Genomic DNA, 18,948 nt, shown 5'->3' with positions numbered 1-18,948 from the left:
CAGCAGCAAAAACATTGACATAGCATGGCAGCCAAAAATAAAAAACCTGTTGAACAAGTTTCAGTGGCATAAAACTCCCTGAAAAATTGAGTTTGAATCTAGAATTTAGCTACTCCCAAATGTTTCTTGGGTCATCAAGGATATCCTATTAGTGTTGTTTATTGAAAGTATGTTTCTTTATTCAGATACATTCAGGAAACCCGACAATCACAACTGTGAAGCAGGATTCCTTCACAAAGAGGACTTACAATGGACCTGAACTCCCTCCCACTGCATAGTCAGCTAATAAAAGGTAGGGAACAAAGGCAGTTTTATTCATTCGAGATGTGACTTGCAAAAACGAGACCAGAGCTTTTCTAAAAGAACCAGACTCTTCCAGTCCTGCTGTACAGTGTGCTGAGGAAAATTAGTCATATTAATAGATGGCACAGTGTACCTTAATTTGCCTGAGCACCCAGCCCATAAACAGGCGTTGCCATTCACTGAGACTGTGGGAAAGGAGAGCCTCTGTGTAAATAAGTTTGACCCACATTGACGAGAGTTACGTTAATCACATGACATGAGTTTAATAATGCTCATCTAACATCTGCAGAAATCTCAATATCTATCGATCACTCTTACTGTGCAGTCACTTAACATTTGGCTGTTTGCTATGATATCAGGTATCGTTAAAAAAACCCTACTCACCTTGTACTGTCATTAAAACAAATTAAATTGTTTAGTGGAGCCTATCAGCCATAATTAGTGCCTGAACAATTGTTTGAAAGAAAAGTTCCACTTTTAAGAAGCTCTGACATATAAGCATGAAAAAGCATGAAATACCACACCCAGATTAATTTTGGCTCTGCAATTCATTAATATATAAAAGAAGGTAGGATCTAATAGGGGATCACACCTGATCCCCGTGCATGCCTATTTACAGTGCTTGATACAATGTTTAGACCAGGTCACGGCTCACGGGCCACATCCAATTATATCTGGCCTGCGAGATAATTTCATATGTAAGTTATTTGGTATGTGGGAGCTGAATCTTTTGCCCTGCTGACAATCCATGCACACAGGGGTGGAACTTCATTTTGAAATGTTTCAGGAGTAGTAAATGCATAAAAATAAGGCTTTTATGAAAACACTGAATAAAAATTGCTTCCTTGAAAAAAGCCAAAATTTACAGTTCACTATTAAATATTACATCAAATAAACTATATACAAAGTGCCTTTAAAAAGCAGAGATGCAGAAATGTCTGCATGTAGCACATGTATTGTCATGGTCCGCGGCCCGGTGTCCGTGGAGCTGATGGGATGCCCACGCCCACGGGTGTGGCTGTCGACTCTACACCTGCCTCCCATTCCAGGCGATCATCAGGTGGACTATTTAACCCCGCTCAGCCAGCTGCTCCACTCCAGTCCATTAGTCACCTTTCAGCGGTAACTTGGCCCCCAGGTGAAGGTGGTTGTGAAACTCTGATTGCTCTGAACAACGCTAATCGTTTCATTGTGTGCTCAGGTAAACGTTTGGCGTGTTTTGAGCCTCCTCCTGCCCGCCTGGAGTTCGGATCACCACCGGTCATCATCTCCTCTGTTTCCCTGCAGCTCTCCCGCAGACCCTCACCCCTCCCTCCGGTTCCCACGGCCCAGCCCTGATCGTAAGATTAATAACTCTACCCCGCGTATGCTGTTATTCCCCCGCTCCCCAGTAACTCTCTTCCTCTTTCTGTTGCAGCCTCCCACAGTCCTGATTACGGCGTTCCCGAGTTGCTTATCTCCCGGTCCCTTTGTTTCCCATTTACTCGGCGTGTTTTCCTTTGACCCTTCCGGGACACCCTTAGTTAGAAATAAAGTTTATTTTGCGTGCACCTTGGCGTATTGTCTCTTCTTCTGGGTCCAGCTTGTGTGCTGAACTACGGTTCTTGACATGTATGGTTTATCCACAGCTGCCCTAAATTACCAGTATTGGCAATAACCTCCTTGAATCGCTACCTTATTGTGGTGGACAGGTTTGTGTGTCCCAGGAGCTATGTTGTCGGGGGGGCTTTTGCCCCCTGGTAGGGTCTCCCATGGCAAATTGGTCCTGGGTGAGGGACCAGACAAAGAGCCATTCAAAAACCCTTATGAGTAGAAGATCAAGGGAACAGTTCACTGTGCCTTTGGTTTGGGGAACAAGTTGGTGGACTCTGTCATCTTACTGGGAGACTTCAACGTTCACGTGGGCAACGACAGTTTGACCTGGAGGGGTGTGATTGGGAGGAACGGCCTGCCAGATCTGAACCAGATGAGTGTTCCATTACTGGACTTCTGTGCAAACCACAGTTTATCAATAGCGAACACCACGTTTGAACATAAGTGTGGTGAGGCGTGGCCCGTGGTGCCATGCGGACGCACCTGCGCGGCATCTGCAGATCACGCAGATGCTGTTAAAACACAGGGACTCAGGGGTTGGTGTTGTTGTGGTGTGACGCATGTCAATAAAGATGGCTCAAAACTATGATCCTTGGACCCGTCGTGTCTCATTCACACCACAATAAGTTTTTCCATAAGTGCACGTAACACCAGGACACCTTAGGTTGCAGGTTGATGATTGATTTTGTATTCATATCATCAGATCTGTGTCTGTATGTTCTGGACACTCAAGTGAAGAGAGCAAGTAGTTGCTGAAGCAAATACTATGGGAGTGTGGGAGTTCAGAGAGGCGTTGGAAAAAGACTTTTGGACTGCCTCAAAGACATTCTGGCAAACCGTCAGGCCATTCAGGAGGGGAAAGGGGTGCTGCACCTGCACTGTGTAAAGTACCGGTGCAGCACTGCTGACTTCAACTGAGGATATTGTCAGGCGGTGGAAGGAATACTTTGAGGACCTCCTCAACTGCACTGATAGGTCTTCCGTAGATGAAGCAGAGTCTGGACACAAGGGGAACAACTCGTCCATTACCAGGGGTGAAGTCACCGAGGCAATTAAACAACTCCTTGGTGACAGAGCTCCTGGGATGGATGAGGTCCGCCCTGAGTTCCTGAAGGCTCTGGATCTTGTAGGGCTGTCTTCGGACACACCTCTACACTGTTGCATGTAGATCAGGGGCAGTACCTCTGGATTGGCAGACGAGGGTGGCGGTTCACATCTTCAAGAAGGGGGGACCGGAAGGTCTGCTCCAACTACAGGGGGATCACACTGTTAAGCCTCCCCAGCAAAGTCTATCCCAGGGTGCTGGAAAAGAGAGTCCATCTGTTAGTCGAACCTTGGATACAGGAGGAACAAGGAGTGTTCCAGGTCATGGGACACTGGACCAGCTCTTTACCCCATCAAGGATATTTGAGGGTGGATGGGAGTTTTGTGGGTTTGGAGAAGGCATTTGGGAATACTGGGAGTCTGGCCCATTGCTATGAGCCATTTGATCCTTATACACTCTGCCAGGGTACCTGAGATTGTATGTCCACACCCCACCTATGGTCACGAGCTTTGGGTAATTACTAGTGATGTGACGTTCTGTATCGAGGCTTCAAAGCTTGTGTCGAGTAATTTAGGGGGCGTTTCCGCGATGCGCGTATAGAGGCTTGCTTCATTTATGGGAGGAGCTGAAAATGATGACGTCCGAAGCCTCGCTGCCCGACTGTACCACGTGACTGGTTCATGAAGTGGTTCGAACTTTGCCGCGAGCTATGACAGCGATATAAACCCCTCAGACTTCATTCAAAATGTGGGTGTTTGATGGAGAGTTGCGGTTGGTGGGAATTTGGAGAGAGTTTGGAGGTTTATGAGAGTGAGGAGAGAAAGTCAGGAGAGAATGGAGCCAGCTAAGAAGAGGAGGATGTCCTCCCCTGTGTGGGAACATTGTGATTTTATTCCTCCCAACAAGGTATGTAAATTTCTACAGAAGATGTATTTTCATAATACTGATGGTGCAATAAAACTTATGTTAAGCGGCTTTACGGTGAAGTGTTTGCTATGTGCCAGGGAGCTGGGATATAACAACAACACCTCATCCATGCTTAGGCACTACAGAGCTTTGCATGAGAATAAGGGGAACACCGATTGTGGAGCAAGACCAGGTGAGCCATCAAATGCCATGATAATATAGCATGCTGTAATGTTACTAAATGATATAACTAAATGATATAACAATATTATACAATGCAATAAGTGACGTGTGTGATATTTATATTTGTGCCAGCCATTTAGCATTGTGGAGGACAAAGGATTTAAAAGATTTGTTAAATCATTAAATCCTAGCTATGTTCTCCCCACTAAAAAGGCCCTAAAAGCAGTGGAAATTTAATTTTTACAGAATAAAATGTGGGCAGGACTGAGGCTCAAAGCCTCAGTGTGTAGCTGTCCATACCTCAACGTTACAAAAGCACAACCACTGTCCACACCCCAACCACACCTCACCTCACAGTAAATGATCATTTCCATTTTAAGCATTTCCAAATAATCATTTTCCATACTGCCAGTATAAATATACACAGTATGCTGCCATCACTACAATATACATGTTTTACACACTCCTTTTGTTGTTGACATTTACAGGCTGTGTGCAAAAGGCCACACTCTTCAAATTCATGCCAACTAATATTTTTACGTCCAGTAGGTGTCCTACAAGAGCAAATGAAGCTTCAAGACGCTTTGCGCTGGGGTGAACCAATTGGATGAAAAGCTTCAGTGCTTCATGAAGCTTCATCTGCCCATCACTAGTAATTACTGAAAGAACAAGATCGTGGATACAAGAGTCAAAAGTGAGCTTTCTCCAAATTATGGCTATCCTTAGGCTAGTGTTCTGGGCATGTTCCCCTATTTTGAGGCCCCAGGGCAGACCCAGGACGTGCTGGCGAGATTATATTTCTCAGCTGGACGGGGAATGCCTTACTGTTTCCCCGACCCCCGGACAAGCAAAAGGAGGTGGCCAGGGAGAGGGAGGTCTGGGCTTCTCTGCTTAGGCTGCTGCCACCATGACCCCTGGTTAAGCAGAAGAAGATGGATGAATGGTAATAGCCCAAATCATTTGTTATGTTTCATGGCTAATGGCCAGTCAGCCAATACGCATAAGCTCTTGAAATGTTGGTTTTAATGTTAAAATATAGTTATTGTTAATATCCACAAGTTTTACAAAAAAAAGCTGAAAAAATTGGACAGCACATTGTTATCTTTTGATTAAGATGCCAGGTTGCATTTGCTTACTTTCACCTGTAAAGACAGAAATAAAATCTGTTTTTTAGTGTTTGAATGATCTCTGGATTAATTTCTGTCCAGTGTGCCAGCTAAAATGGGTTCGGTTTAGTGCATTCAGTCATTTTAAACATGTTTTTGACAGATTTCTAAAATATTTATATTTTCTTATTTTTGTGGTAGATGGTCTCACAAATTTGTTAAGCGCTGGAGGCCTAACCTGCCATGAGATCAATTAACTAACAATATAATTGATAATACACCAAGAAACACAAAGAAACAAAAAGAAGTCATCTAGTTGTACATGATTTGGATCCATGTTTGTTAGCCACCAGATTTTTTGATTTTTGATTATGCCAAATTTTATTGTGGGATATGCACTTTATATCCACAATATGAAGTAAAATAAAACTGGTTCCCACTAAATAAAGAGAAGCATAATTAGGGCAGTAAGGAAGAATATTCAATTATACCTAACCCCTAGCCACATTCTGTACCTTGATGTCACAAAGTCCTTAAAAAAAACAATCAAATTAGTAATCTATATGTGAATCTTTGTTTTTGGAGCTGTTGAGAGTCACAGCTGTCTTTTTAAATCCAGTTGGTAATTCATTGTGATATAATACAACATCCATCCATCCAGATGCGCAGACCTCCCTCTCCCCAGCCATCTCCTCCAGCCAAGAGATATAATCTCTCCACCATGTACTGCAGGGGTGGGCAACTCCAGGCCTCGAGGGCCGGTGTCCCTGCAGGTTTTAGATGTGTCCTTGAACCAACACAGCTGATTTAAATGGCTAAATTAGCTCCTGCAGTTCTCCAGAGGCCTGGTAACGAACTAATCATGTGATTCAGGTGTGTTGACCTAAAACCAGGATCTAAAACCTGCAGGACACCAGCCCTCGGGGCCTGGAATTGCCCACCCCTGATGTACTGGGGCCTCCTCCTGGTGGGGCATGCCCAGAACACCTCACCCAGGATGCGCCCAGGAGACATCCTTATCAGATGGTAAATGGTAAATGACCTGTATTTGTATAGCGCTTTACTTGGTCCCTAAGGACCCCAAAGCACTTTACACATTCAATCATCCACCCATTCACACACTGGCGATGGCAAGCTACATTGTAGCCACAGTCACCCTGGGGCGCACTGACAGAGGCGGGCCCTCTGACCACCACCAGGAGGCAACGGGTGAAGTGTCTTGCCCAAGGACACAAGACGAACTGCCAACTCTTTAGCCACGATCGGTCCCAGACAGGGTGAACTGTTCCCTTGATCTTGCACACATCAAAATCTTGGATTTTATTGACTTTTCTTCCATGGGCAAACAAACAAATACAGGCTCAATACTGAATCTGAGTCACAGCAGTGTCAATGCCATCACTAATGCACCAGTTTAACCAATAAGATTTTGTAGCAAAATAGTTACATTTAAAGAATTATTTGAAAATGTGATAAGTAGATTATAGACGCCGAAATAAATAAATCGCTACTTTTTCAAAAGGAGATCAGGTTCTCAAATCTATGTGGGTAATGTGGTCATCACTTTGGTAAGCGAAGCAAGAGTTTCTCAACAGGGTTAATAAAAAACTGCCAAATTTACTTAAGTGTTAAAAGGCTCCTCCTTAAGTCAACACATCCTGGTTGGGTTTTTTTTTTCATTATATGCAATGAACTGTGCACAGAACCATCAGATGATTCACAGGAATCATAGTGGGAATCTAATTTGCTTCCACAGCATGTCAACAAATTTAACAGAACCTGACTGCAATTTTCAGAAACATTAAATACACTTGGACACAGTGCAGCTGTGGACACATATACAGGCCTACAGCTCATACTATATACACACGAAAGACATCCATGCATGAAGGATGTGAAGCTAAGCAAACGTGAGCAAACTTTAAGACACATACGGGCAAGTCTTAGAAAAGAAACACTATCAGGACGATTAAATTAATGGTACATCTCACTTAAAGCTCATGTAAGTCCGCATGAAAACTATAAAGAATAACTTGTGTGATCAAATGTTCTGCAAATACCACGTTTACTTCTGGCACTTACACTTCTGTGTCTTTAGGGCAACTAGTAAAATTTAATTTCACGTGTTTTTTGCATTTGTAAAAAGCTCTGAAAAACTCTTCCTTGTGTAGTGTAACCTACAAAGATGCACGCCTAGTGGCGAAAAGCAAACAGGAGCTACCGGATGGCATTTCCCCCACTTTGAGCCCTGCTGTTAAGCAGCGCCCCCCTTCGTCGGTGATCACGTGTTGTCAGCTCCAAGTCAGCGAAGTTGTTGGAAAAGTTTTGACAAGACCAAGGATCTTCGACACAGCTGCAAAGAGACCAGGATCGGCGATTCATAACCGCTCCTAAACTCTGATTTTGGGTCTGGAGAAACAATGGAATCCGTTGCGCAGGTAAACGCGCTACAGGAAGAGTTTAGCTGTTAATGACGTATATCTGATGAATGGACACTTTTGAGCAAACACTCCTATTTACGCCCGACCCTCCTCGGCTGTGCAACTCCGTCTTTCTCACGCTGTGTCTTTATTTTCGATTAGAAAGTGATGACTTCGGGATTCAGTCTTGACTTTGGACCTCTTAAAGAGCCTTTGGCATTCATCCGTTTGCTAGAATGGGTAAGTTATCTCCTCACTTTCCTTTTTTTGCTTTCTTTCCTTTTACTTTTTACCATATGGCCTGTATGGCGGGGTGTGCTTTGCGTGGGCAGCCGATCCTTGGCTGCAAAACTACTTCATAACTTGATTGTGTTATTTGTCTTGTGACCCACTGCTACGCCCAGATAAGCCATCCAATTCATCATTTGAGCTGTAGCACTGTTATAAATACGGCATGCAGTTGCACTCGAGTCAAGATGCCTTCCTATAATGGGCCTTTATGCGGCTCAAACCAAAAATAATGTGTAGCAGGCAGGATGTTCAGTGTGCTGCACGCCAGAGGGTCCGATTAACATGCGTGGCCGCATAAAACCAAATTTTATTTCATATGTACAGGTTAGTATTCGTTTCTGCGCTTCCAGCTACTGGATAAAGCATTCTGGCAGCATTGCATGACTTTAAGACCGGATTTTGCTACTCTGTGCAGCTGTCACCCTGATTTTGTGCAAGACTTCCTGTCTTACACAAAACCAAACCAAAAAAAAAAGTTAATTGCATAAAATCTGGAAGGAAGTGTGGGTACATTTGTGTGGCAGTTATGTTCAGCTCTCTATCCTGAGCACCTAATTTGTATCCCTTTATCTTATATATTTGTGTGTGTGTGTGTGTGTGTGTGTGTGTAGGTCTTCTCCATATTTGCCTTTGCTACAACCGGAGGTTACAGCGGCTCATCCAGCATCAATGTCAAATGCAACGGAACAGACAATAAAGAAATAACAGCAAACTTTAACTACCCATTCAGGTGCCAAAACAAACAGTGCCACACCTCAGATTCCAGTTTACCGGAAGGTGTGTTTTCTTCAACGATTGTCATAATTTCTAATGCGTTCTCTGTGTGTACACAGGTTGATGGATCATCCCTACACTGTCCCTAACTGTAACGAAACATCCACTAATTACTTTCTGACTGGAGACCACTCATCCTCTGCGCAGTTTTATGTCTGTATCGGTGTGTTTGCGTTCCTCTACTGCACCGCCACGCTAATCATCTATTTGTGTTACAACCACTTGTACAGGGAACCTAGTCGGGGCCCGATCCTGGTAGGTTTGACTGGATTCACTCTATTTCTCTGTTGTTTTGGCTTAGCTAGGTCATCCTCCAAACAGCTCACAGGTCAAGATGACATTACAAAACGACCAATTTAAAGCAAATTTGAAGTAAGGACATATTTTATGATTTGTAGTTATTCACGTTAGTAATGCAGGAGAGCAGAGATAACGAGATGTCCACTCTCAAGTTTGAGGATTTAACCGAGACATGTAAATGAAAAACTGGGGAGGGTGTGGTTTCCAAGCAGCTAACAGACACTAGACTGCTCTGTTCTCTGCTGAAAACATTTCAGTTGGGTCTCCTGGTGGGTTTTGTAGTGACATGTATTTTTTGCTGCTCAATAAGGACCTGGTGTTGACTGCGGTGTTCGCCTTCCTGTGGTTGGTATCAGCTTCTGCTTGGGGTAAAGGTTTGTCTGATGTCAAGAGGGCTACCGATCCTACATTCTTGCTGACTCTTTTTGACGTTTGCAAAGGTGACGTGCACAAGTGCACAACGGGGGCTCTGCCTTCCATGGGTCGATTGAATGCCTCTGTGGTAAGCTTTGTGCAATTTATTTTAAGTAATAAGCCTTAAATGGATAATTACCCTTGCTTTTTTAAAAATGACCCATGTACAGTTTTGACTTCTTCTGTTTTATTTTTCGGCAGGTATTTGGTTTTCTTAACCTCATCTTGTGGGGAGGCAACTGCTGGTTTATTTACAAGGAAACGCCTTTCCACAAATCAGCCAACCCACCTGCAAATGTGGAGGGGTGACCGAAGCCGTTCTAACTACACAGCCACTTCATTTTAAAATAGTCTAACATGTAGTGTTGCTACACAAATGCTTTTGGTTAGGACTGCAAAAGGAAAAGTACTATTCTACGTATAACAAATGTATTTCAAACTGACTGCTCTTTTTTTTTTGCAGTATTAATTTCAGTTCTGGATTTTCTCTCAAACACATTTTACAAAGAACATTTTTATATCTATGCATCAAATATGAAGGGCCCCTTATTTCTAATGAGACTATGGATGTGCAGTATTTTGTAACCATACATTCTGCATTCAGAATTTTTTTTTTAAAGGCTCAGGGCTGTTGAGTGTATGAAGTGCAAGAAACCTAATAAATAAAATATAGTTTAAGTGCATTGATTCTTAACACAACTGTAGGCTGTGGATACGAATTTCAGCACAATCTTTATTATAAAGGCCTGAAAATATAGTTTCAAAAAAATTCATTAAAAAAGTAGCCAGTGTGAGATTTTTTAAAGTGGGTCAGAGTCCCGTTTAATCTTTTTTTTATTACGCCTCATCATCTCTTCACGTCAGGCTGATTTCACTTGTTTAGACTAATGGCTAAATATTTTGTTGTATGTGATGCCTCTGTTCATTAGGAACATGCCAACTCTTTAGGAATTTCACATTTCTCACGATTGCTTGGAATTATAAGATATTTATTGGGCTTTTCTCCCAATAGGACTTGCATTTTTCTGTTTCTAGATCTTTCTAAATCAAGGAGTGTGTTTAAATTGAGGAGTTTGTATTAAAATTACATTGTTCAATACACTATTTCAGTAATGTTGTCAACCCTCTTGTGTGAGCTTAGCTACTCATTGGTTCTTTTATTGTTTAGTTTTTCTCTTAAACGTTTGATTAATCTCTTGCCTGTTTTCAGTAATTGTATATTTCTTATCTGTCTTTTGCGAGGCTTCTACCTCCTCTTTGTTATAAGGGAATGCAAGCCATCTGCCTTAATTTCCACCACTCTTATGATTTCCTACTTTTTGTGAGCGGGCTTGATTCCCAGTTTCCAGCTTTATCAATCAAATTGTTGTTAAAATGCTACAGAAGAGAATGGAGTCTGTGGTCGAATACAGAAAGAAATTGTGTGGACATGAAATGTCTTGCTTGATTAAAAGAAAGAACCATATTTGTTGTCAGATCAGTTTTTTATGCCTGTTATTTCAGTGGCAGCACATATTGCATAACATGTTTGTAAGGCGGGTACACTGGAGTTCAGGTCTTACACACATTAAGGGTTACGTGTGTAATGATTGTGCCCCACTTGATACCTGATACCTGACCTTTGCTGAGCTTCATCACCGCATAAAGTGCAGAATATTTTTGAACACAGCGTATATATGTTTAATTTGTTTTACTGGAACATATTTATGGTTTGCACAGTTGTTCAGACACAAAAAAAAGCATATGACCAGCTTTGTGAAATTGCTGTGGAGCCTTTTTTCGTCGAACTACAGCACTGCAGAATAAGTTAAACTGCAGTAATTTTTTTAACTAATATAAAACAATAAATAATATATATATATAAGTATTTATTTATTTAAAAGAGGTAATATAAAGCGATGCAAAATCTCAAATTTTGTACTTTTATAATAAAAACTCTGGCAATATATGAGTAAACATGGTTCAGCACGGTCACGAGCTTCGTGAACTGCGCGTGAACTGGCGAATCGTGAGCGCGCAAGAGCTGCAATGGCCGCTTTGGATCGGCGAAATCCTAATCTCGACGATTTTGTCGGATTAAACTGGAGCTGTTGGGTAGACAGAGTGAATGTTTTATCATCTGACGGTGAGTCGTGCACCCCCAGCTCCAGACCTGATTCCCAGCACGTCATAACGTCAGCATCCGACGATTTGTTTCGTTTTTTGGTACTTAAACACACACAGCGACACAAGGCACGACCCAAACAAAAGACGCGCTGGGTCCTAGTGCAGCGAGCTTTCGTCGTTTGTTGACAACCTATGAGCACAAATGGAAAGAATTTCCTCCTTATTCTGTTATGTGGTGAAAACCGAATGTTAAAGTCTTACTGAAAGACACGGTTTGTTTTGGATCAGAGACAAAAGCAGTAATTTAGTTGAAAATTTGCTCAACTTGAAGCTTTTACAGCAAAAGTGACTGTAATCAGTTGGCAATAGCTGTGGATGAATAATTCAAACTGACGCGTGAAACCCTCTCATGTGTGATATGCATGTGTTACTGTATAACCAAATAAACCCGTTTGTGGCAAGAAGATACTAGAATTTAGTATTTCATGCTCACGGGTTTGCTTTGCCTGCAGCTGGGTCTAAGGTTGAAGATGACGAGTATGGGATGAACTGCTCAGAGACCATGACGCTCGGAAAAGAAGGTGAGGACTGTGACTGGGCGCATTCACTTAGAAATTTGCATACAGTCGTCACGGACATGAACGTCGTGGTTATTTGTGGATTTTAATAATTTCTTTGAACTGTTGCTTTTGGTGTAATGATTGTACAGCATAAATCTTAAATGACTTAAAAAAAAACAAGAATTGGATGTACATGTTTGAATTCATTTTGGATTTTTTCTCATCCACACAGGGTTGAAATAATAGACTCAAATGTAGACATACAGTAACTTACATTTTAATAAGTGTTGCTGAAGTTTTTACAGTATCTTTTAACTTGACAAGGCCAAGGCTTATTAACTTCTTGTTAGTGATCATGATTAATTACAACTGGTAGATTTGCTTGACATCACTCATTGACTTAAGGTAGGAGTGTTTAAAGAACTCAGTGAAGATCTAAGAAGGAGAAACCACCAAGGCTCAAGCTTGTCATGCATCGGAAACTCCTGGAGCACCAATGTCACTATGTTTACATTGCATTGGTACGAGAAGGTGCTTGGAACAAAGCTGACGCCTTCAAGCTTGACTGAAATTTGCAGCCGCCTGCATGGACAACCCATATGCCTTCTGCACAAAGGTTTCATGGTCACGTGAGACAAAGATTGAGTTATTTGGCCACAATGAAAATTGGTATGTTTGGAGAAGTAAAGGTAAGACTTTAAAACATAAGAACATTGTACCTATTGTTAAGCGTGGTGGTGGTAGCATCATGTGGCACTGGTACAATTCACAGAAAGAGGACTAGCTTCAAATTCTTTAACTCCACGTCAATTCAGCAGCTAGATGGTTGAAACTTGGATGGGTGTTCCAGCAGGAAAATGATCCCAGGTGCACATCAGAGCTGGTTTTAAAATGGATAAACCAAGTTCACTTTAAGCTTCTGGATTGGCCTTCCTGAAACTCAGACCTGTGTTGAGCCCGTATTTATACTTCTGACCCTGTGTGCTTTAGAACATTTCCAAAATAAATTCAAACTTGTGCACCTAATTCTTGTTTTTTAAAGCCAGTAAAGATGTTTGCTGTACAATCATCCACCCTGGAAAAAAGAACAGTTCAAAGAAATAATCGAAAGCCCCAAATGACATTCACATCATCTTGTCATGAGTGTATGTAAACATCTGACCATAAATGTACCTAATTTTGTCTCTCCTTCCTTTTCTTCTCTACAGATATGCACATATATGGCCACTGCCCAGCACACGATGATTTTTATTTGGTGGTGTGCAGCCAGTGTGGCCAGGTGGTGAAACCTCAAGCCTTTGAGAGGCACTGTGAAAGGTGGCATGGCTCTGTTACGAAGATATGTAACCCGCCATCCGCTCTGGCGCCTCAGCAGCTAAATTGCTCCAGCCTCAGTCTTTCTAATAATTCTTCCTCTATGGAAAGGAAGAAGGAAGGCAGATGTCAAAAGGGCGGCACCTCATCTGCAACCTCACCTGCCCAACAGCACAAGTCTACAAAGACCCACAAATATATAGTGAGGTACTGTTTACGAGTGCCCGTGCATGGCCTCCAGTAAGAGCAGTTCCCTGCTCTTACTGGAGATGTAGGCAAAAACACATTTACATCTTCTAGTTTATATCTTGCATAAATATCAGTGTTGTCTCTCGTGTAAGTCTGAATATCATGAATCTAATAAGTTAATTCTAAGCTCATTTTAAACTTCTTTCTGTAGTTTATCTTCTGTGAAGTTCCCTGAGGAAAACCCTCACTCGTCCTCCATGCCTTGCCTTCCTCCATTCCATTCAGCACCCCTGCCCCCTGACGACTGTTCCACCTCCACTCTGTTAGAGAAATCCTCTGTGCAGAAGTTGACAGCTGGACAGTCCACTGAGTCTCACTGTCCTCAGCGGGGCATAAGAACCTACAGCCGGATTTACAAAAACATCCACAGTAAGTCAGCTTTTCCCCCCAACTTTTGTCTATTACTTCCCCTGCTGCTTTCTGGGAAAGTCCGCCCACTTAGTGTGTTAACTGGGGCTTAATGTGTTGTACATCAGTATTTGCATTTTTAAGTAACAGTCTGCATGGATCCTCCTGACAAGTCCTGCTGTTGCCGACTGACCTTTGTGTTTGTGCTTTTCTCCGCATAGAAAAAGAATGTGATCTGAATAAACACAGCAGAGTTTTGGACCCCGAAAGGAAGACTCTGTGCAACAGGGAGCTAATGTGCAATGTAAACTCTCAGTACATTGTCATGGCACATTGCCCAGAGTTGTTATCATTTACTTATTGTAGTTAACTGTATAAAAGTTTTATTATTTCATACAAAACCAAACTATGTCACTTTTTCCTTTTCTCTTTTGCACTGCTCTCTTACGGTTCTTTCTTTCATAGGCTGATTCAGTCAAGCATCAGCAGAAAGTGTTGGGAGAGACTAAGACCACTGATCAGAGAACTACCTCAGCTACAGATCAAGATATGGAGAAGCTTCGTGATGAATCAAAATACAAAAAGAAACATGTGGAAGCTGACGGGGAAAAAATAACAAATAAATACAGCAACAACTGCCACATTCAAGGGTATGAGTCTTAGTGTATACCTTAGCAGATTATTGCAGTAAATTAAGTATTTCTTTCAGTTATATAAGAAAGCAACACGGGAAAAAAACACTATTGCATACTCAGCGTCGTACGGTGATGGAGGATAATTGCAAATTGTTGAGCTGCAGTTCTCCCATTGTAGTTCAGTCTGTGTTAGTCCACGCTATAATGAGCTTTCCTCCATTACGAGTAAAAAAACCCAAAAACACTTTGAATGGAAATCTTGAGGATTACCAGACAGATGTTACAGTCCAGATAAGTATGCATCGTCTTCTGCATATCTGCATATTTATTTTATCACACGAAACTGATGTAGGTTTTTTATCATGTTAATGTTTTTTGTGGGCCATGCGCTAGCTGTCACAACAGTCTCACGCTTGCATTACTTTGCCTTCACACAGGTCCAGGAATCCACCAGGAAGCTCTCCCGAGGAGGAGGGTAACGGCACCGTGGAAGCAGAAGTGCAACCTCCGTACCCGTTCACCTTGTCAGGTGACGACAGCGAAGAAGATGAGCAGGATGAAGCCACAGACCTACCTGCTACACCCTGGCACCCCAAACCTCTTGGGGTGAGGGCGAGATATACAAAATGCACATCAGCTGGTTGATGGGAAGGTTGTTACGTTAAAAAAAATCTTTAATGACTGTTTTCAGAGGGGCTGTGTGATAATTTCTAATATAGCATAAAATCCATGTTATATTTCTCAAAACAAAAAAGGGTGGTGTGGATGTTTATGTACTTTCAATTCTTTTTAAAGATGTTAACTTTGGAAATTTACACATTGCTTTCATGCAGCTATGCACTTTTGGATGTCGCACGCTCGGTTGCAGCATCTTCACATTCGATCGGCGTTTGCACCACCTGCGCTTTGCACTCAGTGCCATGTTGGAGCGCCATGTCAGCACACACTTGTGGAAGTGAGTATTACTGTTTTTTTAAATGGCACCCATTTGCCCAAAACAAGTTGAAGAAAAGACCTGCTGGCTGAGCTTAAAAGACAACTATCCACAATATATTTGAACACACTGTTTCAAATCCTTCATCTTCATGCAAACCCCCACCAACCACATCCTCTGCTTTTTAACCACAACCATGTTGGTTACATTTATAAATAACACCCCTGACAAAACTCAGAAGACTGAAACACAAAACCATACCCGGAACAACAATGCCATGGTATCCGTCAGCATTACAATTTTGCCATTGGTCTGGCATAAGGGCACAAGCTAGGGATGCAACGATACCAATTTTTTCAAACCGATACGATACCGATACTTGGATCTGAGTACTTGCTGATACAGAGTACAAAAACCGATACTTCTACCACACACACACACACACACACACACAAATGCAATGAATTGGAAGACAGGTTTTATTTTATTCTCTGCTGATAATAAATAATATCTTAATAAAAATGACCACAAAAAACTTTCAAGTGAAAAATAAGCACTTCTGTTAAATTATTGCAGAGTCTCCACATTGTAATTTAACAGAATATCACTGAACTATTGGCACTGTCTCTAGGGGATGTCCCCCTAGTGGCCAATCTAAAAAACTACAACAAAAATGACAAGCCACCCTCTGATTTATGAAATAAGCTAGTATCGGTTCATGGTATCGGTTAACTTTTACGAGTATGAGTACACGCACATATTACAGTATCGGCCCCGATACCAGTATCGGTATCGGTGCATCCCTAGCACAAGCTAACACCAATGTTTGCCACAATATAAAGAAACATCTCTTTTTGTGTGTGTGTGATGTGATTTTGCCCGATTGCGCCATATTTACAGTACAAAATTGTAATTTTAGCATTGCAGCGCAGTGAGGTGAAAATAACTCGTGACAGCTGGTTTCCATGAGTATTATTGGACTGTTTCTTTTTGAAGTCTAATACTAGAAACAGTTCAGATCTTAAGCCGCTGTTTAATTTATCTAATAACAAAATGAGGCTTCAGCTAATAGTGCAGAAAACTCATGGTAAGTGAATCTGCCTTTGAGTTTTATTTTACATTTTTTTCTTTTACTTGCAGGAAAATGCCTAAAGTATCATCAGGTCTCAGGTCACACTCCCACAGCCTTGAGTCTACCTCACTGGTACAGTTTGAAAACAATCCTTGTCAGCCAAACTCTTACAGTATTAAACCGCCTTATCCTGCCACGTCTGCAAGTGTTGGGTCAGGGAGAGTGTGTAGTCCCAGCAAAGCTCAGCTTATAGAGGTGGAACTTATGCAAGATGCAAGTGCAGCACAGAAAGCTGTCAAGAAGTTACAAAGCAGTGAGAACAAAGCCTCCAGATACATCAGGGATCCCTTATTTCATCAGAAGGGCCAGCCTCAGCGCCCAGACAGTGCTACCTTCTCAAATGGAAAAAAGCCACGAGAGTCTACGAAGAGACAGTCAGATGTGAAGAAGTGTCGCCCTTTGCCTGTACCAAATCACCGCTCTCCCCGCGGCAAAGGGAAGCTCCCAGGCGATCAGCAGAAAGTGGTGGCCTATGACCACATGAGTGTTGCTCAGAAACGCAAAAGCAGCAGCGAGTTAATGTCCTGAACTTCTTCACTTTCAACAATCTCTACGTTGAAATGTTTGTCCCGTTCTTCCTGCTCCAGCTTTGCCTTCTGGAAGGGAGAAGATATCAAACATGTACTTACATAAAGGTTTGGCAAAAAGCTCGACCCCTAAATACAGTATTGCTTTTATCTTATATTCTGAATCCATTCCTCTTTTTTTTATTTTAAAGTCATGAATGGACAGCACGTCTTCTTCATTTGAATTTGAATGTGATGTAACAACAGGAAATGTGTTTTGTAAGTGACAGTTGCTGTTTACATCTCAGCTTTTCAGCCAAACAAGAGGCCAGTCTTAAAATGACTTGGAGATGAAGCGGTGCAGGACAGCTGGTACCAGCATAGTATGAGTGTGTGAATGTGTGTGTGTGGTTTTTGTCTTTTGTGTATATTTGTCTTCAGGTTTTTATGCAAAGATTTCAGGAACAAGTGTTTGTATTGACATATTTGTAATTGTTATTGCTAAATTTATAAAAACTCTTTAAGAACATAAGTATACCTCAGTCTGTTCATAATGCTGCTAAAGTTACTACGTTTTTTTGTTGCAGAACAATTAAAGTCTTGAATTACTCTTGCTCTCTGATTTTCATTATTTCACAGCGGTTCTGTACAGATGAGTCATTAAAGACTAATGACTAAAACCTATTTTGATAAATTGAAATCCACTCAATTCATAAAAGCGATTGCATCTACTCGTCCGATAATTTCTCATCTTTAAACACCAGATGGTGCTATATATGCATCTGGAAAATGCACTGCTTTTTCTCTAACGATATAAACAACATTGATCTCAAGCCACCTCTCATTTCTTTATATTTTGTTTCCAAGGAGCCAGACTCTTATAATTTATTTTAAGTGTTGTTCATCAGTGGTTTTCCAGGCTTTCTGAAGGTCTTTCAAAGAGGACTGTTTTGTTTGAGAAGCCATTTAAAATATTCAAGTGTTAAAAGACAGCTAACTCAAGGGATGGAGCTGTGTTGAGTCTACATGTAACGGATAACTTGGCAAAGAACCAATTTTAGATTATATCTTTGGACACTTTGTTACTAGCAAACTGTTGCAAAAACACATTCATTCCCATTGATCAGCTAGTAGCTGAAGACTTGGCACATCTCAGCAGGATGTGCAGTGTGTCCTTAAAAAACTGAGTCTAGACAAGTGGAGGAAAAAAAGAAAATGTGCTGGGCCTAAAAACGATTTTTAACAAATGAACAGAAAGTCATGTTTTCAAGAAATGGAAAAAATAGGACTTGGGTGATGGCCCTTTAGTTGATCCTTCAACCAAGTTCCCGGAAGTCTCGTCAGATATGATCTCAGTGGAAGAGTGGCTTTCCATTCTTAAGGAAAACAAATGTGGAGAAAAGGCTGAGGTATGCCAAATTACACAAAAACTGAACTGAAAATCAGTTACAAGAAAATTGATAGAAAGTTGAACACAGAAAAGTACCATCATGTTTTGATTCACCAAACAATATCATCTGGAAAGCCTCTGATTGGTAACGGCTTCATGTTCAGCAATGACAATGATCCCAAACAGACCGCTAGTGCAGTAAAAGAGAAAAACGCAATGAAACACTATCAGTCATTGATTGGCCTCTCGAAAGCCTGAACCTGAACATTATTGCAGCAGTGTGGGATGATCTAAAGACAGTCAACATCCAAAGAAGAGCTTTGAATGTCCTTCTCCAAAAGTTGATTCTGTTCATCTGGACGTAGCGTTTTCTGGGAGAAACGTTTCGTCACTCATCCAAGTTCTTCAGTCTCTTCAGAGACTGAAGAACTTGGATGAA

The 18,948-nt window shown here is 41.6% G+C and overlaps 2 protein-coding genes across 2 annotated transcripts; both read left to right on the top strand.

The window, feature by feature from the left end:
- The first annotated feature begins 7,393 nt into the window (after nucleotides 1–7,393).
- sypl2b (synaptophysin-like 2b) lies at nucleotides 7,394–10,800 on the top strand. Its single transcript, XM_085145884.1, has 6 exons — nucleotides 7,394–7,574; nucleotides 7,719–7,796; nucleotides 8,459–8,577; nucleotides 8,681–8,876; nucleotides 9,232–9,423; nucleotides 9,537–10,800. The coding sequence occupies exons 1-6, from the start codon at nucleotides 7,557–7,559 to the stop codon at nucleotides 9,642–9,644; spliced, it is 711 nt and encodes a 236-aa protein (XP_085002010.1). The 5' UTR covers nucleotides 7,394–7,556; the 3' UTR covers nucleotides 9,645–10,800.
- Nucleotides 10,801–11,234: 434 nt separating this feature from the next.
- atxn7l2b (ataxin 7-like 2b) lies at nucleotides 11,235–17,728 on the top strand. Its single transcript, XM_085145881.1, has 9 exons — nucleotides 11,235–11,460; nucleotides 11,954–12,022; nucleotides 13,210–13,522; nucleotides 13,716–13,933; nucleotides 14,134–14,216; nucleotides 14,378–14,562; nucleotides 14,985–15,153; nucleotides 15,381–15,502; nucleotides 16,622–17,728. The coding sequence occupies exons 1-9, from the start codon at nucleotides 11,364–11,366 to the stop codon at nucleotides 17,139–17,141; spliced, it is 1,776 nt and encodes a 591-aa protein (XP_085002007.1). The 5' UTR covers nucleotides 11,235–11,363; the 3' UTR covers nucleotides 17,142–17,728.
- Nucleotides 17,729–18,948: the final 1,220 nt, after the last annotated feature.

This window comes from Neolamprologus multifasciatus, chromosome 20, assembly GCF_963576455.1.
Source record: "Neolamprologus multifasciatus chromosome 20, fNeoMul1.2, whole genome shotgun sequence".
Taxonomy (NCBI): domain Eukaryota; kingdom Metazoa; phylum Chordata; class Actinopteri; order Cichliformes; family Cichlidae; genus Neolamprologus; species Neolamprologus multifasciatus.
This window is presented reverse-complemented; position numbering and strand designations above follow the sequence as displayed.